Source organism: Panthera uncia, assembly GCF_023721935.1.
Source record: "Panthera uncia isolate 11264 chromosome B2 unlocalized genomic scaffold, Puncia_PCG_1.0 HiC_scaffold_25, whole genome shotgun sequence".
Lineage (NCBI taxonomy): Eukaryota > Metazoa > Chordata > Mammalia > Carnivora > Felidae > Panthera > Panthera uncia.
In genome coordinates, this window is record NW_026057581.1 from 16,898,761 (window position 1) to 16,919,348 (window position 20,588).

Consider the following 20,588-nt stretch of genomic DNA (forward strand, 5'->3'; position numbering starts at 1 on the left):
CAGAGAGAGAGAGAATCCCAAGCAGGCTCCTCACTGCCAGCACAGAGCCTGATGTGGGGCTTGAACTCACGAAACCGCGAGATCGTGACCTGAGCTGACACCAAGAGCCGGGTGCCTAACCAACTGAGCCACACAGGTGCCCCTTCTTACTGTTGAGTTTTAAGAGTTCTTTGTATATTTTGGATAACAGACTTTTATCAGATTATGTCTTTTGCAAATATTTCCTCCCAGTCATTGGCTTATCTTTTCATTCTCTTAACAGTGTCTTGTGTACTGCAGAAATTTTTAATTTTAATGAAATGCAACTTGTCATTTTTTTCTTTCATGGATTATAATTCTGGTGTTGTATGTAATAAATCATCACCAAACCCTAGGTCACCTATGATTTTCTCTTGTTAGCTTTGGGAGTTTTATAGTTTTATATTTTACATTTATATCTGTGACCTGTTTCACGTTTGTTAGGTCTATGTCTAAATTTTCTTTCCATTTTTTGCATGTTTATCTCCAGTTGTTCCAGCACCATTTCTTGGAAGAAACTATCCTTTCGCCACTGAACTGCCTTTGCTAGTTCATCAAAGATCAGTTGACTTTATTTCTGGGCTTTCTGTTCTGTCCGACTGATCTGTATCTATTCTTCCACCTATACCACAGTGTCTTGATTACTATAGCTTTACAGAAGTTTTAAGTCAGGTTAACATCAGTCCTCCAACTTTGTTCTTCTCCTTCAATTTTATGTTGGCTACTTTGGGTCTCTTACCTCTCCATATAAACCAGAGTCAGGTGCCAACATCCCATAGAATAATTTACTGGGATTTTGGTTGTATTGGACTGGATCTAGACCAAGTTGGAAAGAACTGACACCTTGACAATATTCTCTTCTTGTAGTGCATGGACCATCTCTATTTACTGTCATCTTGACATCTTTCATCAGTGTTTTGTAGTTTTCCTAATATAGATCTTATAAATATTTGTTAGATTTATTCCTAAGCATTTCTTCTTTAGCGTTAATATAAATGGTATTTCAAATTTAAATTGTTCATTGCTCATATATAAGAAGGCAAATGACTCTGTGTATTAACTTTGTACCTAATACCTTTTATTACCATTTATTAAGTCCAAGAGTTTCTTTGTTAATTCTTTGAGATTTTCTACATAGACAATCATGTGATCTGCAAACAAAGTTTTCTTTCTTTCTTCCCAGTTTATCTTTTATTTTCTTTTCTGGTCTTATTGTACTACAAGGACTTCCAGTAAAATATTGAATAGGTGAGGCAAGAGTGAACATCCCTGTCTTGTTCCTGATCTTAGTGGGAAAACATCTAGTTTCTTCCCATTAAGTACGATGTTACTTTATCAAACAGATGTTCTTTATCAAACTGAGGAAGTTTTCTACTCCTAGTTTGCTGAGTTTTATCAGGAGTGAGTTTTAGACTTTGTCAAATGCTTTTCCTGCATCTATTGCTATCATCATTGGTTATATATATGATTTTTGCTCTGTAGCTTGTTGATGCGATGGATTACATTAATTGCTTTTCGAATGCTGAATCAGCTCTGTATATCTGGAATAAATTCCACTTGGTCATAATATGTAATTCCTTTTATACACGGTTGGATTCAATTTGCTAATATCTGGTTGAAGATTACTGTATCTATGCTTATGTTTTATACTACATATATAAAAAGACACTATAGAGACTAAAGAAAGAAACTCAATGCTGAGACAACTGAATGGTTTATATATATAAAATATAGGCACATGTATAGATACAGATAGAGTGAGAGAGAATGTACCTAATGTTAACAAGTGAATTAAAATTAGGTAGAGGTTATATGAGTAATTATGAATATTAATGAAACTTTTCTGTAGATTTGAAATTTTTCCAAATAAAACTTAAAACAAGATAAATATATGAAGCAAGATTTATCATAAATACAAGAAGAAATGGATATAAAAACAATCAGAGTAGCATGCCTGGGTGGCTCAGTCAGTCTAGCGTCTGACTCTTGACTTGAACTCAGGTCATGATCTCACGATTGTGAGATCAGTTCTGCACTGGGCTTGTGCTGGGCATGGAGGCTGCTTAAACTTCTAGCTCTCGCTCTCCCTCTGCCCCTCCCCCACTCACACATGCATGTGTGCACTCTCAAAACAAAAACAAAAACAACCGAATCAGAGTAAGAGGCTTATTTCTCAACAGATCTAGAAGCCTAAAATAAGTAAATAAGTATTTGGATAATACAGTAAACAAAGTTTATCTGACATACATACCATATAGAGATACTTCAACCAATAAGGAAAAAATTCATGCACTTCTCGAATATATATAGCATTCACAAAAAGTTGACCTTATATTAGGTCACAAAGAAAATTATAATCTCCCAAATAAAGAAATACATAAGCCACATTTTCCCCACATTTTAATAAAACTAGACTATAATAATAAAAGGGTATATGTCTCCAAATTTTATCCACTTAAAAATATATTAAAAATATCATTCTAAACAATGATTCAAAAAGGAAAAGTAAAAAAAAACTCTTTAGAAATGAACAACATGCCTCTAAAACTTGCAAAATTCAGCCAAAACAGATCTCAGAGAAAAAAAGTATACAATGGATCCATTTATGAAAAAAAACAAAACAAAATAAAACTAGGAACACTGAAAATATGCTGAATTTGAGCATTTAGCTTAAGAAAGTAGAAAAAACAAATGAAAAATTAAAAAAGATTAAAGATATAATTATAATCAAATAAAAGATTTCACCCCAGTAGCAACAAGCATATCTAGCATCCAGATCTTGATTTCTGATACCATGGTCCAGTCTGGAGAAATGGCTGATTCTAGTGCTGAGCATGAAATACACAAGATGATACTGGAGGATCTTACAGTGCTAGAAAGGAACAAAGTTCTAAAAAAACAAAAGCAAAAGCAAGCAAGCAAAAGAAGCCTATGTTGACGGGCTATGTCAAAGGGACACAGGAGCCAAACGAAAGAGCTCCCGACGGCCAAAACTGCAACAATTTGAGAAAGAAAATTAATAAAGAAATACTGTATTATAACCCAAAGTGGGAAATACATATCCTCGAGTCCATACTGATATAAATAAGTGAGTAAGTAAGTAGGGGAGAAGAGACAAATCTCCCAAACAGCAGAATTCAAAGTCATTTATGTAGATACTCTGCCCTCAAGGAGGTAGAGTACAATTCCCAATCCTTAAGTACAGAGTATGTATAGTGACTTCCTTTCAAAGAGTACAGTAGGGGAAGGGGGAAAAAAGGAGTAACTTCACAGTGGAGAAGCCTGACTGAATACTACCTCAAGCCAGATGATCAAAGTCAAAATCAACAATAATACTATATCCATATATGTGACCTTAATAGGATGTGATGAAAATGGCACTTGAGGGGCGCCTGGGTGGCGCAGTCGGTTAAGCGTCCGACTTCAGCCAGGTCACGATCTCGCGGTCCGTGAGTTCGAGCCCCGCGTCAGGCTCTGGGCTGATGGCTCGGAGCCTGGAGCCTGTTTCCGATTCTGTGTCTCCCTCTCTCTCTGCCCCTCCCCCGTTCATGCTCTGTCTCTCTCTGTCCCAAAAATAAATAAAAAACGTTGAAAAAAAAAAAAAATAAAAAAAAAAAAAAAAAAAAAATGAAAAAAAAAAATTAAAAAAAAGAAAATGACACTTGACCTCTATGGCCTTCCTCCTAAAATTTTAGAACTCCAGTCTAACCGTAAGGAAAACACTAGACAAATTCAACAAAAGAGCATTCTATAAAACATTTGATCAAAACTATCACAGTCATCAAAAACAAGACAAATCTGAAACAATCATAGGCCATAGGAACATAAGAAGACATGATAACTAAATGTAACATGCGGTCCTAGGTGAGATTCTGTAACAGACAAGCAATATTAGCTTAAAAACTTAGAAAATCTGAACAAAATATGTACTTTAATTAATGTACCAACATCGACTCATTAGTTGTAACAAATGTATCATGCTAACATAACAAGGAAAACTGGATGGGGGGTGGGGTATATGGGAACTCTACTATCTTCTCAAAATGGTCCTAAAAAATCAAGCCCATTTTTAAAAAGAAGATTGGATCAGTCTATATTTTCAGCAAATATTTACTAAGTGCCCATTACGTACTAAAGTGTAGCATATACGATGGTGACAAAAGGGTCACTTGTCCTGATCACATTAAATAAGCATGCATAAAACTGTATATTGGCAAATTATTATGGGTGTAAGGGAAAAAAAAGGACGTTCGTGAGACTAAAGAAGAAATCTAAATGTTAAGAGAGAACCGAATGGTTTTAAGTCTAGGAATCTAAATATACTTGAAATATACTTCTGTCTCCCGGCAGAAGAGAAAGAATTGTTGGGACGAATCATGAAAACAAAGAGTTCTATTAGAAGATTAAAAGATGGTGAGGCTTAGACTTCAGTATTAGCAATTGTATGGGAGAGAGCAGAGTATGACTGTTAACAGAAAGTTGCTGGATTTTAGTGTTTATCTTCTTTCTTGCTGCTTTATAGAACTTTCTCATTGTTATGTTTCGAATTGTTTCTCTTGGATTTTCTAGATAGACATATATTAACCATTTAAAATGTTTAATTTCTTTTTCCACTATTAATTTAGACCTCATTTATTTCTCATAGTTTTACTGCTTTATCTAATGTCTCCAGAGCAATGTTGATCTTGTCAGTACCCCCAAGTATGTTATTTCTAACTTAAAACAAAAATTTAATGTTTATTTTTTCTGAGAGAGAGAGAGACAGAGAGAGAGAGACTACAAGCAGGGGAGGGGCAGAGAGACAGAAGGAGACCCAGAATCTGAAGCAGGCTCCAGGCTCTGAGCTGTCAGCACAGACCTCGATGTGGGGCTCGAACTCACAAACTGTGAGATCATGACCTGAGCCGAAGTTGGGACACTTAACCGACTGAGCCACCCAGGCGTCCCATAGTATTTCTAACTTTAACATAAAGCCATAGGACTAGATAAGTGGTAGCTAATAAAAACCTAACGCAGGTAATGCTTGAGTGGATCAGCAGAGACATTTATAGTAGTGTCAATTCATTTTGCTCAGATTGCTACCTAATTTAAAAAAGTTACTATTGGGCGCCTGGGTGGCGCAGTCGGTTAAGCGTCCGACTTCAGCCAGGTCACGATCTCGCGGTCCGTGAGTTCGAGCCCCGCGTCAGGCTCTGGGCTGATGGCTCGGAGCCTGGAGCCTGTTTCCGATTCTGTGTCTCCCTCTCTCTCTGCCCCTCCCCCGTTCATGCTCTGTCTCTCTCTGTCCCAAAAATAAATAAAAAATGTTGAAAAAAAAAAAAAAGTTACTATTCATCAAAACGCTACAGTATCCAACAGCAATCTTAATAGAAATACAAGGAACTAAAGGAATATATGAAGACATTAAAAAAACTAAATTAACAACCAGAAAACAACAAAACGGCAGTAAGCCCACATCTATCAATAATTTCTTTAAATATAAATGGCCTAAATGCTGCAATCAAAAGACATAGGGTGGCTGAATGGATAAAAAACAAGACCCACCTATATGCTGCCTACAAGACACTCATTTCAGATCTAAAGACACACACAGACTGAAAGTGGAGAGATGGAAAACATTTTCCAAGCAAATGGAAACAAAACGCTAGAGTAGCAATACTCATCAGACAAAACTGACTTCTAGGGGTGCCTGGGTGGCTCAGTCGGTTAAGTGTTCAACTCTTGATTTCAGCTCAGGTCATGATCTCATGGTTTGTGAGATCGATTGAGCCCTGTGTCGGGCTCTGCACTAATGGCCTGGAGCCTGGTTGGGATTCTCTCTCTCCCTCTCTCTCTCTGCCCCTTCCTTGCTTGTGTGTGCACATGCACTCTCTCTCTCAAAATAAATAAGCATTAAAAACAACAACAACAACAAAAACCCCTGACTTCTAAAGGAAAGACTGAAACAAAAGACAAAGAAAGAAATTACAAAATGATAAAAGGGTCAATCCAAGAAGAAGATAAAACACTTGCAAATATTTGCATACCCAACACAGGAGTACCTAAATTTATAAAACAAATATTAACAGACATAAAGAGGAAAATTGACAATAATACAGTAATAACAGGAAACTTTAATACCCCACTTACATTAATGGACAGATTATTGAGACAAAAATATCAGTAAGGAAACACTGGCCTTAAACAACACAGCAAACCAGATAGACTTGTTAGATACATACAGAACATTTCATCCCCCAAATGCAGAATACACCTTTTCAAGTGCACAGTGAACATGTTCCAGGATCACATTAGGCCACAAAATAAGTCTCAATAAATTTAAGAAGACTGAAATCATATCAAGCATTTTTTCCAAGTACAACAGTATGAAACTAGAAATCAATTACAAAAGTAAAACTGAAAAAAAAAAAAAAACAACCCACACAACACATGGAGACTAAATAATATGCTACTAAACAACTAATAGGTCAACAAAAAACCCAAAGAGAAAATCAAAAAATATCTTGAGACAAATGAAAATAGAAACAAGACTTTCCAAAATCTATGGGACACAGTAAAAGCAGTTCTAGAAGAAAAGTTTATAGCAATGAGCAATAAACATTTCAAATAACTAACTTTACATCTAAAGGAACTAGAGAAAGAACAACAAAATCAGCAATAATAAAGCCCAGAGTTAGTAAAAGGAGGGAAATGATAAAGATCAGAATGGAAATAAATGAAATAGAGACAAAAAAGAAAGGCTCAATGAAACCAAAAGCTGGTTCTCTGAAAAGATAAAATCGATAAACCTGTAGCCAGATTCATCAAGAAAATATGAGAGAGGGACCAACTAAATAAAACCAGAAATGGAAGAGAAATTACAACTGACACTAAAGAAATACAAAAGATGGTAAGAGACTGCTACAATTATACACCAACACACTGGAAAGCCTAGGAAAAAATGAATTACCAGAAACACATAACCTTCCAAGACTGATAATGAATAAAGAGAAAATATGAATAGATCAATTATAAATAATGAAATCAAAACAATTAAAAAAACCACCCAAAACAAAAATCCAGGACCAGACAGCTTCACAGATGAATCCTGCCAAACATTTAAAGAGGAGTTAGTAACTATCCTTATCAAATTATCCCAAAACACTAAAGAGGAAGGAACACTTCCAAACTCATTTTATGAAGCTAGCATTACTCTTACTACCTAAATGAGACAAAAACATTACAAAAAAAGAAATTTGTAGGCTAATAGCCCAGATGAACAAAGATGAAAAAAGTCCTCAAAAAATATCAGCAAACCAAATTCAGTAATACAAAGGATCACACACCATGATCAAGTGGGAGTTTTGCCAGGAATGCAAGGATGGTTCAACATCTTCAAATCAACATGATACACCACATTAATAAAACAAAGGATAAAAATCATATGATCATCTCAATAGGTATCGGAAAAACCATCTGACAAAATTCAACATCCATTCATGATAAAAATTCTCAATAAAGTGGGTACAAAAGGAATGTATCTCAACATATAAGGTCCATATATGACAACCCACAGCTAACACCATTTCAACGGCAAAAAGCTGAAAGCTTCCTCTAAGATAAGGAACAAGACAAGAATGCCCACTCTTGCCACTTTTATTCAACATACTACTGAAGTACTAGTCAGGCATCCAAGTTGGAAAAATAGAAGCAAAATTATCACTATTTGCAGATGACATGATAACATATATGGAAAACCCTAAAGACTCCATGAAAAAACTATTCAAATAAATGAATTCAGTAAAGTTGCAGAATCCAAAATTAACACACAAAAATCAACTGTACTTTTATATGCTAATAATGAGTTATCAGAAAGAAGCTTTAAAAAACAACACCCCTGGGGCACCTGTGGTTAAGTGTCCAACTTTGGCTCAGGTCATGCTCTCACGGTTCGTGGGCTCGAGCCCCACATCAGGGTCTGTGCTGACAGCTCAGAGCCTGGAGCCTGCTTCAGATTCTGTGTCTCGCTCTCTCTCTGCCCTTCCCCACTTGTGCTTTCTCTCTCTCTCTCTCTCTCAAAATAAATGTTAAAAAAAAATTAAAAACAACAACAAAACACAACCCTCTTTACCACTGCATCAAAAAGAACAAAGCACCTAGGAATAAAACCCAAGAGATGAAAGACCTGTACTCTGAAAACTGTATGATATTGATGAAAGAAACTGAAAATGACACATATAAATGAAAAAATATACTGGGCTCATGGGTTGGAAGAATTACATTGTTAAAATGTCCTTACTACCCAAAGCAATCTTACAGATTCAATGCAATCCCCAACAAAATGTTAAATGCATTTTCACAGAACTAGAACAAAGAATCCTAATATTTATATGAAACGACAAAAGACCCTCAACAGCCAAAGCAATCTTGAGAGAGAAGAACAAATCTGAAGGCATCATGTTCCCTGATTTCAAACTATTCTACAAAGCTATAGTAACCTAAACAGTATGGTATTGGCACAAAACAAACACATAAATCAATGGAACGGAACAGAAAGCCAGAAATAAGCCCACACATATATGGTCAATCTATGACAAAGGAGGCAAGAACAAGCAATGAGTAAAGGACATATTCTTCAAAAAATTGTGCTGGGGAAACTGGATGGCCACATGCAAAAGATAAAACTAGACTACTATCTTGTACCATATACAAAAATAAATTCAAGATAGATTAAAGACAAACATAATATTTGAAACCACAAAACTCCTAGAAGAAAACCTAGGCAGTAAGCTCTTTGACATCAGTGTTAAGCAATATTTTTGGACCAGTTTCCTATGCAAGGGCAACAAAAGCTAACAAATACATGGGATTACATCAAACTTAAAAGCTTTTGCACAGCAAAGGAAACCAACAAAATGAAATGGCAACCTAATGATGGAGGAAGATATCTGCAAACCATGTATCTGATTAAGGTGTTAATATCTAAAGTATATAAAAAACTTACATAGCTTAATATCAAAACAATAACCCAATTAAAAAAGAGCACAACTTGCATTGACATTTTTCCAAAGTTACACATATATGTCTGCCAGACACATGAAAAGATGTTCCACATCACTAATCAAGGAAATGCAAATCAAAATCACAATGAAATATCCCACACCATCTCACACACACATGGCTAGTATCAAAAACAAAAAAATAGGGGCGCCTGGGTGGCGCAGTCGGTTGAGCGTCCGACTTCAGCCAGGTCGCGATCTCGCGGTCCGTGGGTTCGGGCCCCGCGTCGGGCTCTGGACTGATGGCTCGGAGCCTGGAGCCTGTTTCCGATTCTGTGTCTCCCTCTCTCTCTGCCCCTCCCCCATTCATGCTCTGTCTCTCTCTGTCCCAAAAATGGATAAAAAACGTTGAAAAAAAAATTAAAAAAAAAAACAAAACAAAAAACAAAAAAACAAAAAACAAAAAAATAACAAGTGTTGGCGAAGATGTGGGAAAAAGGAAACTCTTGAGCACTGCTGGTGGGAATGTAAATTGGTTGCAGCCACTGTGAAAAAGAATACGGAGGTTCCTCAAAAAATTAAAAATAGAACTACAATACGATCCTGCAATTCTACTTCTGGGTACGGACACAAAAACACCAATCTAAAGAGATACATGCACCCATATTTTCATGACAGCATTATTTACAATAGCTAATGGGAGCAACTTAAGTGTCTATTGAGAAATTAATAAAGAAGATGTGGGATGTGTGTGTGTGTGTGTGTATACACAATAGACTATTACTAAGCCATAAAAAACAATGAGATGCTTGACATTTGTGGCAACATGGATGGACCACGAGAATATTATGCTAAGTAAAAAAAGTCAGAGAAAGACAAATACCACACTATTTCACTTGTATGCGAAACCTAAAAACCACAAAGAACAAACAAAACAGAGACAGACCAGGGACACCTGCGTGGCTCAGTTGGTTAAGCGCCTGACTCTTGATTTCAGCTCAGGTCATCATCTCACAGTTTGTGAGATGGAGCCCCACTTTGGGCTCTGCACTGGGTGTGTAGCCTGCTTGGGATTCTCTGACTCTCCCTCTGCCCTTCCCCACTCACATGCACTCTCTCTCAAAAACATTAATTAATTGGAAAACAAACAAACAAACAAACCAGACTGGGGCACCTGAGTGGCTCAGTCGGTTAAGCATCCAACTTCAGTTCAGGTCATGATCTCATGGTTCATGAGTTTGAGCCCCCCATCAGGCTCTTTGCTGTCAGTACAGAGCCCACTTCAAATCCTCTGTCCCGCTCGCTCTCTCTGCCCCTCCTCCCACTCATTCTCTCTTTCTCAAAATAAAAAACTTAAAAAAAAAAAATCTTAAAAAAAAAAATAAAAACAGACTGAGATACAGGAAACAAACTGGAAGTTACTGGAGGGGTGGGGTCCTGGTGTGGGGGCAGGGGGAGGTGAAATAAGTGAAGGAGATTCAGTGGTACAAACTTCCAATTACAAAATAAGCCATGGGATGTAATGTACAGCTAGGGAATATAGTCAATAATATGTAATAACTTTGTATGGTGATAGATGATAACTACTTACAGGGATCATTTCATAATGTATAAAAATATCACATCACTATGATATACACCTGAAATTAATAGAATATTATATACTAATTAAACTTAAAGGAAAAAAATTAAATGAAGGGACAAGCAATGTTCTTGGGTTGAAGAATAAATATTTTAAAGCTTTCAATTCCTCCAAAATTTACCAATAATTTAGTGCAATCATACCAAAAATCCCAAGTAAATTTTAAAAAAAAAGAGGTAATTCTAGGGGCACCTGGCTGGCTCAGTCAGAAGAGCATGCGACTCTTGACTATGAGGTCGTGAGTTCGAATCCCATGTTGGGTGTAGAGATTATTCAAAACTAAAATCTTTTTTAAAAAAAGCTAATTCCAGATTTACCTGGAAAAATTATATATTAATATGTCAAAGAAAATCTGAAGAGGAACAAAGACAGACGTGCACTACCAAGTATCAAAATATATATAAATCTATAGTGATGAATATAATTTGGCACTGAGACAGAGATAAGTAAATCTATGAAACATACTAGAAACAGAATCAGTCTCAAATATGGAAATTCAGTACAAGGTAAAGGTGGCATTTCAAAGCAACGAGAGAAGGATATATCACCTGAATAAACAATATTGAGGGTAATGTGTTTTTTTGGAGAACAGAATTCAGAAAGATCCCTAATTTGAAACATCACACAAAAGTAAATTCTAAGGGCAACAAAAATAGAAACCTAAGAAATAAAACTATGGAAGTAACAAATGAAAATAAGAACAAGCTTTTTTTTTCAAAAATGTTTAAACATTTATTCATTTTTGAGAGAAAGAGAGCTTCAGCAGGGGAGGGGCAGAGAGAGAGAGAGAGAGAGACACACACACACACACACACACAGAATCTGAAGCAGATTCCTGGCTCTAAGCTGTCAACACAGAGCCTGATGCGGGGTTGAACCAACGAACCATGAGATCATGACCTGAGCCAAAGTCGGACGCTTAACCGACTGAGCCACCCGGGTGCTCCGAAAACAAGAACAAGCTTTTTTACTATATAGAGTCACACGCCAAGAGAAAAATAAACAAAAACAGGAACAAAAAACAGAAAGAGCAGCTCACAGAAAAAATACATTATCACTGGTCAATAAACATGAAAAAATGTTTCATAACTTATTAATAATTTAAACAATTAGATATTTTTGGCTTGGATCAAGGGGTTGGCAAACTATGGCTAGTGAGTCAAATTTGGTCCATTGTGCCCATTTTTATGCAGCCAGCATGCTAACAATATTTTTGTTTTCAATCAAAATAGCATGGCTGAAAAAAATAAGATTACTATTTCATGATATATGAAAATCATATGAAATCCAAATTTCAGGGTCTATAGAGTAAACAGCCATGTTCGTTTACATATGGTTTCTGGCGGGTCTTACTCTACAATGGCAGAACTGGGTAGCTAGGGCAGAGACAGTATGGCCCACAAAGCCTAAAATACTTACTATCTGGCCATTTGCAGATTCCTAATTTAACCTGCCAAAGCTTAAAATTCTCACAAGACATGATATTAGCAAATATGGGGAAACAAAATCTTACAACCATTGTTGTTCCAACTCTTCTGAGGACAATTAAAATTTTAAATGCTCATCTGCTTGGACTCAGCTTTTAGAGATGTCACCTATATACATTCATTTGCACGGTGCACTGTGATTTAGATGGTAATGTACCTTGGCTCAGCATGAACAGCAAAAGACTTTTTTAAACAAAGTACTTTTCTATCAGTAGGGGAAAGGTAAACTAGGTAGGTCTCTATGTCCAGATAAGAAAAGCTTTGTTAAACATAGTCCAGTGCAGCAAAGAGTGTAGTATTTCTGCTGTGCGCTGATTTACGTCAACCATAAGCAAAAAAGGATACATTTATATGATAATATAACACAGGAAATAATAATCTATCCAGGGAATTCCTGGGCCAATAAATAAGGCATAACAATGGTTACCCCTTACACTGAGAGATTAAGGGTCTGAGATGAGAAAAAGACAATTTTACAGTTTACCTTTCTGTCCTGAATGCATTTTTTTCAATGTTTATTTATTTTTGAGAGAGACAGAGACAGAGTGCGAGCTGGGGAGGGGCAGAGAGAGAGCCACACACAGAATCCAAAGCAGGCTCCAGGCTCTGAGCTGGGCTCGAACTCACGAACTGCAAGATCATGACCTAAGCCGAAGTCAGCCACTTAACCGACTGAGCCACCCAGGTGCCCTACATCCATTTTTTTATCACAAGCATATTTTGCTTCAATTTTAAGTAACTTTGTTAACTACCTAATACCTAATTTGTATAATTTTGGAGAAAGGGCTTTATAAAGCAAATTAACAGATCTGAATATGCAAAAATGTACAGACACTATAAACAAAGCTAAACAATAAGTAATAGCCTGGGGGGGAAACACAATACACAACAAAGGATTAGTACCCATCAAAAATAGAGAGCTTCCACAAATAAGAAGCAAAACTAAAAGAAAAAAAAAAAAAATGAAGACAAAAATGGTTTCCGTCCAAATTATTTGGTCTAGGATACCAAGGTCATCTAGATATGACCTCTGCCTTTCAGTCTCCTGTCCTGCTGTCCTGGTCATAACCACACGACTTGCTGTTGCCCAACTGTGCCAGATAGCGTCATGCCTCTGAGGCACTGTGCATATTTTCCCTTCCTGCAACATTTGTCAGTCCTTGTTTATGAATTCCTCATTTTTCAAGGCGTGGCTCAACCATCAACTCTTCTAGAGTCCTTCAACAGAACTGACCATTCCCTTTTTTTGTGCTCTGGCTGCAGTATCCATCTACCTCTATTAAGCATTTATTCCTATTATTGCCTCTGGTGGTTTCGATTTCAGTCTTCTCCACTAGATTCCAAGAAGGCAAGTCATCGCTTGTTCTTTTCCTTCTAGGACCCAGCACAATCTTAGGACAGTAAGTACTGGGGAAACTCTGCAAGGAAGGGGCAACAGAAACTTGGCAAGGGCACTACCTGGGCGGCTAGGCATTGAAGACCATCCCACCCACCCTCTAACCCCAGTCTGTGGACAGCCTTAAACCTTTCGGAGCTGACCACTGGGATCAAACAGTTACACGAGGATCTACTGTGGACCTAAATAAATTCCCACCTCCAGGGACCCCTGTTTTCAGAGTTTGATGCTAGAACTGAAGGTGACCAAAATTGGTGCCTTTGGAAACACTCCACAACAGATGAACTGAGGCCAACACGGTGATTCAAAATCCTATCTATGAAAGCCTGGACGGATGGCAGCTTTGGGTGGCCCCATGCACATGTCACTGGCGTACGTGCATATGTGGCTGGGCTCGGATGGAGAAGACAGAAAATATAGATGAGGATTACTAAATGGATCTAACCATATTTCAAGAAGCTATTTATCAAAATGATCATAGAAAGGCTAGCTTGGAACCCAAAATGTGTCTGATGAATAAATACAGAATGAGTATTGGGGTTTTTTTTTGTTAGTGGTTTTTTGTTTTTTTTTTTTTTTTTAGAATAATCTTTTTTCTGTGCTTCTGCTCTTATACTTCATAGGATTCAAACACCTGGGGAACAAGTCCACCTGGCTTTCACATAGCAGGGTTTTGGGGAAAAAAGCACTGAAGATGAAGGTTAGCTCTATGAACATATACAATACACACACTGCTCTTTGCTGCTCAAGAGAACACCCAGGTCTGATCTTTGTAACACTAACTACAAACAGTTGTTTCTTTTCTCCCCCAACACATTTCCATAAAAATCCATTCTTAAGATATCAAAAACATAATGCAATGTTCTACCTACCTGATTTTATCTGTTTTCTTCTTAGACCATAAAAGACTAATGTTTGAGAACAGTTCATAATAATCTGATCCACCAGGGCATGAAATCCTATCACACACCAATGAACTATTTGTAAATGGATTTGTCTTTATAATTTAAAGCATGAATTTGGTAGCACTACAGGATAAAAGGCAATTACTGACTATGCCAGGAATTAATGGGGCATTGTAATTTAATCAATGTATTTGCAAGTATGTGACATCAAGCAATAACCCCTTCCGATCTGTGAGTAGTTATTAATAGCAGCCTGCAAGAAAAGGGCCTGAAGTCTCAGTAGACCAAAAGCGTAATGAGTCACTGCTGTGATGGGGCTGTCCAAAAATCTTATTTTGATCCCAGCTGCATTAACAGAAATGCAGAGTCTCAGACACGGTACCTTGGTCGCACCCAACTTGTGCAGAGCTCCAGGCATTACGACTGAAGAGCAGGCCCAGGCAGAAATGTCAAAACCATGTTACATAAAACGAGAATGAGAAAACCAGGACTCCTTTCAAAGAGTTTAAGGAGACACATGATACTGATCAGTAAGTGCCTGAATTACACTATAAATACAATCAACAGCAGTTAGGGAGGAGGGAAGCCGCAAATATCCCTTTTTTTCGAAAGAGGGGGAAGCTAAAGTAAGAAGGACCAGATGGGAGTTAATTCTCAATGCTGAAAAAAGGAAAGTGAAGTGAAAATGTGTCAGTACCCAGTTAATGTGTGTAGAGACCAAATTAGATAACTCAAGTTTCCCACAGGTCTTTTCGTTTCACATTTATAGGTTAGCTAATTAACCACAATTTCATTTTTTCTTTTTCATTCTGTTGCTGTTGTTACACAGTCCTAACCATAGAAATCCTCACTAAAGATCACCTTTAAAACAAGCTTCGATGCAATGTACAATCAAGTCATACATAGCTTTCCTTGGTTCTTAAATTATTCAAAATACATAATTACTAAATAAAACATTAACTGAACACTTCCACGTTCCCATAGCTTCCTGCCATTCACATCCCAGTCTATGTTCTAGACAACTCTGGCAACGAAGACACCATAGAAAATATTAATGGTAAATTTTATTTTCATTGATATTTCATTTAACATAATTTCAAAGTAGGTCTGTGCTCTAAGATGAGCCAAAAAACAGAAACCCTAAAGCTCATAAGAGATGTTTTTCACACTGTTCTGAGTAGGGCATGGGGTTTGGGGGTCCCCAAAGTTGATACCTAACGTTTTACCCTTTGAGGTTTTACCTATAGACACAGAAAGAAGAGAGAACATCAACACACAAGAATCAAAGTGTAATAAGGAGCTCTTGGGTTACAAACTACCACCTCTTTAAGGCTGTAGTGAAATGAATGATTTCTTCTGCGAAGTTCAATGTCATTTTTTTTTTTTTAAGTAAAATGTCAGAATATGTGAAAATGCTGCACTTGTTTCTCTTAATACACTGATATTGGAGAAGTTTTTAAAATCTTCATGAGTCCAAGCTGGGACATGACAACTACTGATGGGGTCTATTCAACACGCTAATTCCAAGTTTGGCGACCATCAGCAGACTGTTCAAAAGAAACACATAAACAAAAACACATCAGGTAAAGAACACAACAGGTACTCGACTGTTTTTTTTTTTTTTTTAAGAAACTAAGACTACAGGCCCTTCGCAACTACATGAGGAGACGCCGAGGCCGAGCAGGCAGAGGTGGAGACTTCATTCTCGGAAACACGAAAGAAATAACATGCCAAGGGGCAGTCTTGCCCTGCACCCGCCTCAAAATGGTACGTGTGAATTGGGAGTTCCTAATCTCACTGCCAATAATTCAAAGAGATGAGCAAACTGAAGGCTGAAAGACCAAGGTCTCTCCGGGGTCACTGAGCTAGTTAATGGTAGATTTCCAGTCTCCCAGTTTACTGCTCTTGACCTTGGTGTACACGGACTATAAAGCATTATGCCTGACAGCATAACTATGACTGAAGTCAGGTTAGTGATCTTCTTTCGAACAGATTTAAAAATTCTGTCCTCAGAGTATCTTTATCACACGTAAGGAAAACGTTTTTAAAAACAATCTGGTCTGAGTTTTGTAACTCAAGTTAGCCAGCAGGATTCAATCAAAACTCCCTTTTAACAAAATGGTCAGTGATAAAGGACACCCACACGTCTAAGAAATCTGGAATGCACGCTGAAAGTCGCAGAAAGAGCCGCTGTCAGGGCTTTGCCTGAAGCTCCTTCTGACGGAGGCAGGAGCCAGGATGGACCAGATTGCAAACGTGACAGCAAAGCCATGAACTTACTTACTTCATTCTGACATCAAATCAACTACTGTTTTTGCAGCCTCTCCTATTTGTGTGTAAATTAAATCATTTCGGTTGATGTCCAGCATCAGGTATACCAACACAAGTAAATTCTGGAATGTACAGTGTATCTGGGGCCCTAAACTCAACTCCATCCCGGTGACGAACGGCAAGGGAACAGAAAATACCTGGCACCCGCGATTAAGCCCGCAGGCAGAAATTTCCCAGAGTGGTAGAATCTCATCCCCATAATGCCAGCTAAGGTTCCAGATGTAGCTGAGGGGAAAGACAGAAAGAATCGAGTATCATTACATCTTCTATACGGGAGAACCAATGTCCCACCCACCTTTCAAGGGCCAGATCCCCTCTCATACCATCTCCTCCACGCTGGGGGAGCGCTGGGGGTGCTCCGTGGCCACCCGCGCCCTATAGGACTAAGTACAAAGACTGGAATATAAGGCCCTCACCATCTGGGCCAAACCTGCCTTCCCGGCCTCACTACCCACCATTCTTCCGCCATAGTTTTCTCCACATTTGCGGTAGGTCTTCTTCTATTCCCTGTTGATGTATTTACCTTAACTGTATGCTCTGCTAGTCAGCATGTGAAGACCTATTACATGTATTCCCATGCACTCACTGCACTAGGTGCTGGAGGGCAAAACTACCATCCTAAAAGGCCTCTAAGAGGATCCCGCCTATTCGGGAAAATGAGGAAAGGATTTGCTGAGGAAACGAAGACCAAAAAGCCAAGGTCTGAAAAGGAGTGAAGAGCTAAAAGGGGGAAGAAAGCACATTCCAAGAGAGGGGATAATAATGGTGGGGCCTTGTGGTGAGAGGGAACCGAAGGCTCAACTGTGGCCAGTGAGGAAGAGGGGCCAGAGCACAGAGCCCTGACAGCCATACTGAGGACTATGTTCTTCGGCCCAAGAGCAATGAGAAGCCATCAAAGCATACCAAGCAGAGGGATACATGAACACAAGAGGACTGTAAAATCAGAACTCGAGCTGCTCCATGGAGAACAATCCGGAGGGAAACCAGAGCATGTCGGGATACCACTGAAGAACTTCCTCAAGAATGCAGGTCAGATAAGGGGTACTGGGATGAGAACGGTGGCCATGGAGACACAGAAGGAGACACTTCAGGGTATGGGCTGGAGGTAGTGCAAACAGGACTGACTGAAGGAGACAGAAAGGTGGGAGGAGGACAAGATCCAAATGGATGGAAAACACCGGCACCAAACACATTTGTAAGGACATGAGGTTACGTTTGGGCAGATGCCTGGAGACAAGATTTCAAGCGCACAACCTTTACTTATGAGTAAAGCTTGGAGGAGTGATGCCTTTCTGAATCAATTTTCCGTTTCAATGGTAATTTAAGGCCTAGACCCCAATAACACTGCCAAGCAAGACGGTATAAAGAAGACACGGGGCGCCTGGGTGGCTCAGTCGGTTAAGGGTCCGACTTCGGCTCAGGTCATGATCTCAAGGTCCTGGAGTTCGAGCCCCGCATCGGGCTCTGTGCTGACGGCTCAGAGCCTGGAGCCTGCTTCGGATTCTGTGTCTCCCTCTCCCTCTGCCCCTCCCCCGCTCATGCTCTATCTCTGTCTTAAAAATAAACATTAAAAAAATTAAAAACAAACAAAAAAAATATACAAAGAGCCAGGTCTTAAGAACTTAAATATTTAATGGCCAAGAAGAAAGATGGGTCAACAAAAGAGAACGAGAAAATAAGAAGGAAAACAGGAGAGTGGAAAATGGCTTGGTCTCCTATGCTGAAAAAGCTAAAAGGCCAACTAGAATGAGGATTAAAAAATGTACAGTTGGGTTGCCTGGGTGGCTCAGCTGGTTAAACATCTGAGTCTTGATTCCAGCTCAGGTCATGATCCCAGGGTCATGGGACTGAACCCCGCATCGGACTCCACACTGAGCGTGGAGCTTGCTTGGGATTCGCTCTCTCGCTCTCTCTCTCTTGCCCTTCCCCAGCTCAGGCGCACGCTCTTTCTAATAAATAAATAAACATTAAAAGTATATACACTGGATTTTGAAAATCCAGGTCACTGACAGGCTCAAGGAAAGCTATTTCCATGGACAAAGGACACAAAAAGGGGGGTCGAGAATGTGAGAGGTGAAGAAGTAAAAACAGGGAGTAGAACGGATTGTTTTAGGGAAGTTGCTGAAGGGGAAGAAGAAGGGCAGGCAACTGGAGAAGGAAGTGGGGTCACGAGAGGTCCTTTCTTTTTTAATGGGTAAGAGAGGACACCTTCGAACATGAGTGGGAGGGATTCACCCGCAGGGCAGAACACAAATAAGAGACGACATCTCTGGCAGCATAACACCCCAAGAAGGTGGGGAGAAGAGACCCAAAGCGTGGGTGGAGGGATTGGCCTTTGAGAGAGAAACAGCACAGTGGAAGGCCTGGGTGATGATGGCATGCTGGAGCCTCCGTGTGATGACTGCTGTTTTCCTTTACGTAGGCAGCGAGGGCGGTTGCTGAGAGCAGGAGTAGAATCAGACACGAGGATAAAGGAAGCCTAAAAGTCATTCAGGAGCTTGAGCGAGGGAGCTGGGAGGCAGAGCTGAGAGCGGGGCGCCTCCTCCTTCCACGGGCATGCCCCAAATCAGCCGCCACGACCTCCCTTCCCAACCCGTGCCGACTTGCACGAGCCACTCGGTCAACACACTTGTTCTCCCCACCACTCTTCTAAGGGCCGGCACTGCACGTGTTCCCACTCTGCGTATCTGGGGAGACGGCGAGATGTCCACGCTCCCAGCAGAATGGCTGATGTGTGGGGAGGGCTCAGTGAAAATGCACCCCAGGCCACGCTGATAAGAAGTGATCTTCCTCCCCGGTGCTGCTGTTTGGGCTGCTCACGGGGCACTTCAGCAGTCCCGCAGTCACCCCAACAGCATCAGTCAACGTAAAGGCTCCTCGAAGGCAAGGCCTATGCCAGACATTCAGCTTAGTTTTAAAGGGCTAACACGTGATTTGCAAAGGCAAACAAACGCACTATTGAGGCAAACCTCACCCAGGCACGTGATCCTCCGGTAACGGTCAAGCACATGCTCTTCAGTGGGCAGACATGATGATTACGAGACGTCTACTTGCCTCGTACAAGCTTAACCCTAATTCTGTTGGCTAGACCTAAATTGTGAGGCATGAAAACCTTTCCATATTCTGTACATAGAAAGTAAACAGAAATCAGCACCACTCTCCCCACTCCCAATTTTAAAACTTCCCCAGCACTTGGGCAGAAGTAGTAAAACTGTCTTCATGTGAAGATCCTGCCACATGCCACCGAACCAGAGCCTTTGGGTAGAATGTTCTGGATACATAACTGTACCAGAGAGACAGGGAAGCGGACGTACCTAGGAAAACCCAAATGTTCCTCGGATCCTGAGACAGCTGATAGGCACCCAGGCCTGCTAAACTTCCGAAAAGAAGGCCAGCAGCCAGTGAAGGGACGCTACCTGCAGAGAAGCAAACACAGTCCTGCATTATAACGTCAGACACTCATCAACAGAAGTCACCAGATTTCCTTTCCCTCCAGGGGAAAACAGCCAAGAGAATTTCTCTCAACACAGCTCATAACCAAGGAGCTCTCAAGCAGGCAAATGTGTTGCGGCGTTTGCTATTTTACGGAGAAGTCGGGGTAACGTCACATTATTCCTCCCCAGACACTTGCATCTGGGGAGCAAAGAAGGGCTCCTAACCAGGCCTGATGAACCTGTCAAGCGTTGGAACTGTCCACAGGCAGAACCTCAGGCAAATCCCCAAAGGAGAAGGAAATAGGGGCAGTGAATTAAAACAAAACAAAGCCTGGAGAGTAAGAATTCTGGTGTGTGTGTGTGTGTGTGTGTGTGTGTGTGTGTGTGTGTGTGTGTG

The 20,588-nt window shown here is 39.6% G+C and overlaps 1 protein-coding gene and 1 long non-coding RNA gene across 2 annotated transcripts in view; one reads left to right on the top strand and one right to left on the bottom strand.

Annotated features, from left to right (window-relative positions):
- Positions 1–20,588, top strand: part of LOC125939580 (uncharacterized) — a 256,118-nt gene that overhangs the window by 90,454 nt on the left and 145,076 nt on the right. The window lies entirely within an intron of this gene.
- Positions 15,473–20,588, bottom strand: part of TMEM14C (transmembrane protein 14C) — a 7,145-nt gene continuing 2,029 nt past the window's right edge. Inside the window, exons 4-6 of the mRNA XM_049655062.1 lie at positions 20,072–20,173; positions 16,895–16,982; positions 15,473–15,973 (exon numbers count right to left, since the gene is read on the bottom strand). Coding sequence (XP_049511019.1) covers positions 15,919–15,973; positions 16,895–16,982; positions 20,072–20,173 — 245 coding nt within the window. The 3' untranslated portion in view covers positions 15,473–15,918. The remainder of the gene's footprint in view (positions 15,974–16,894; positions 16,983–20,071; positions 20,174–20,588) is intronic.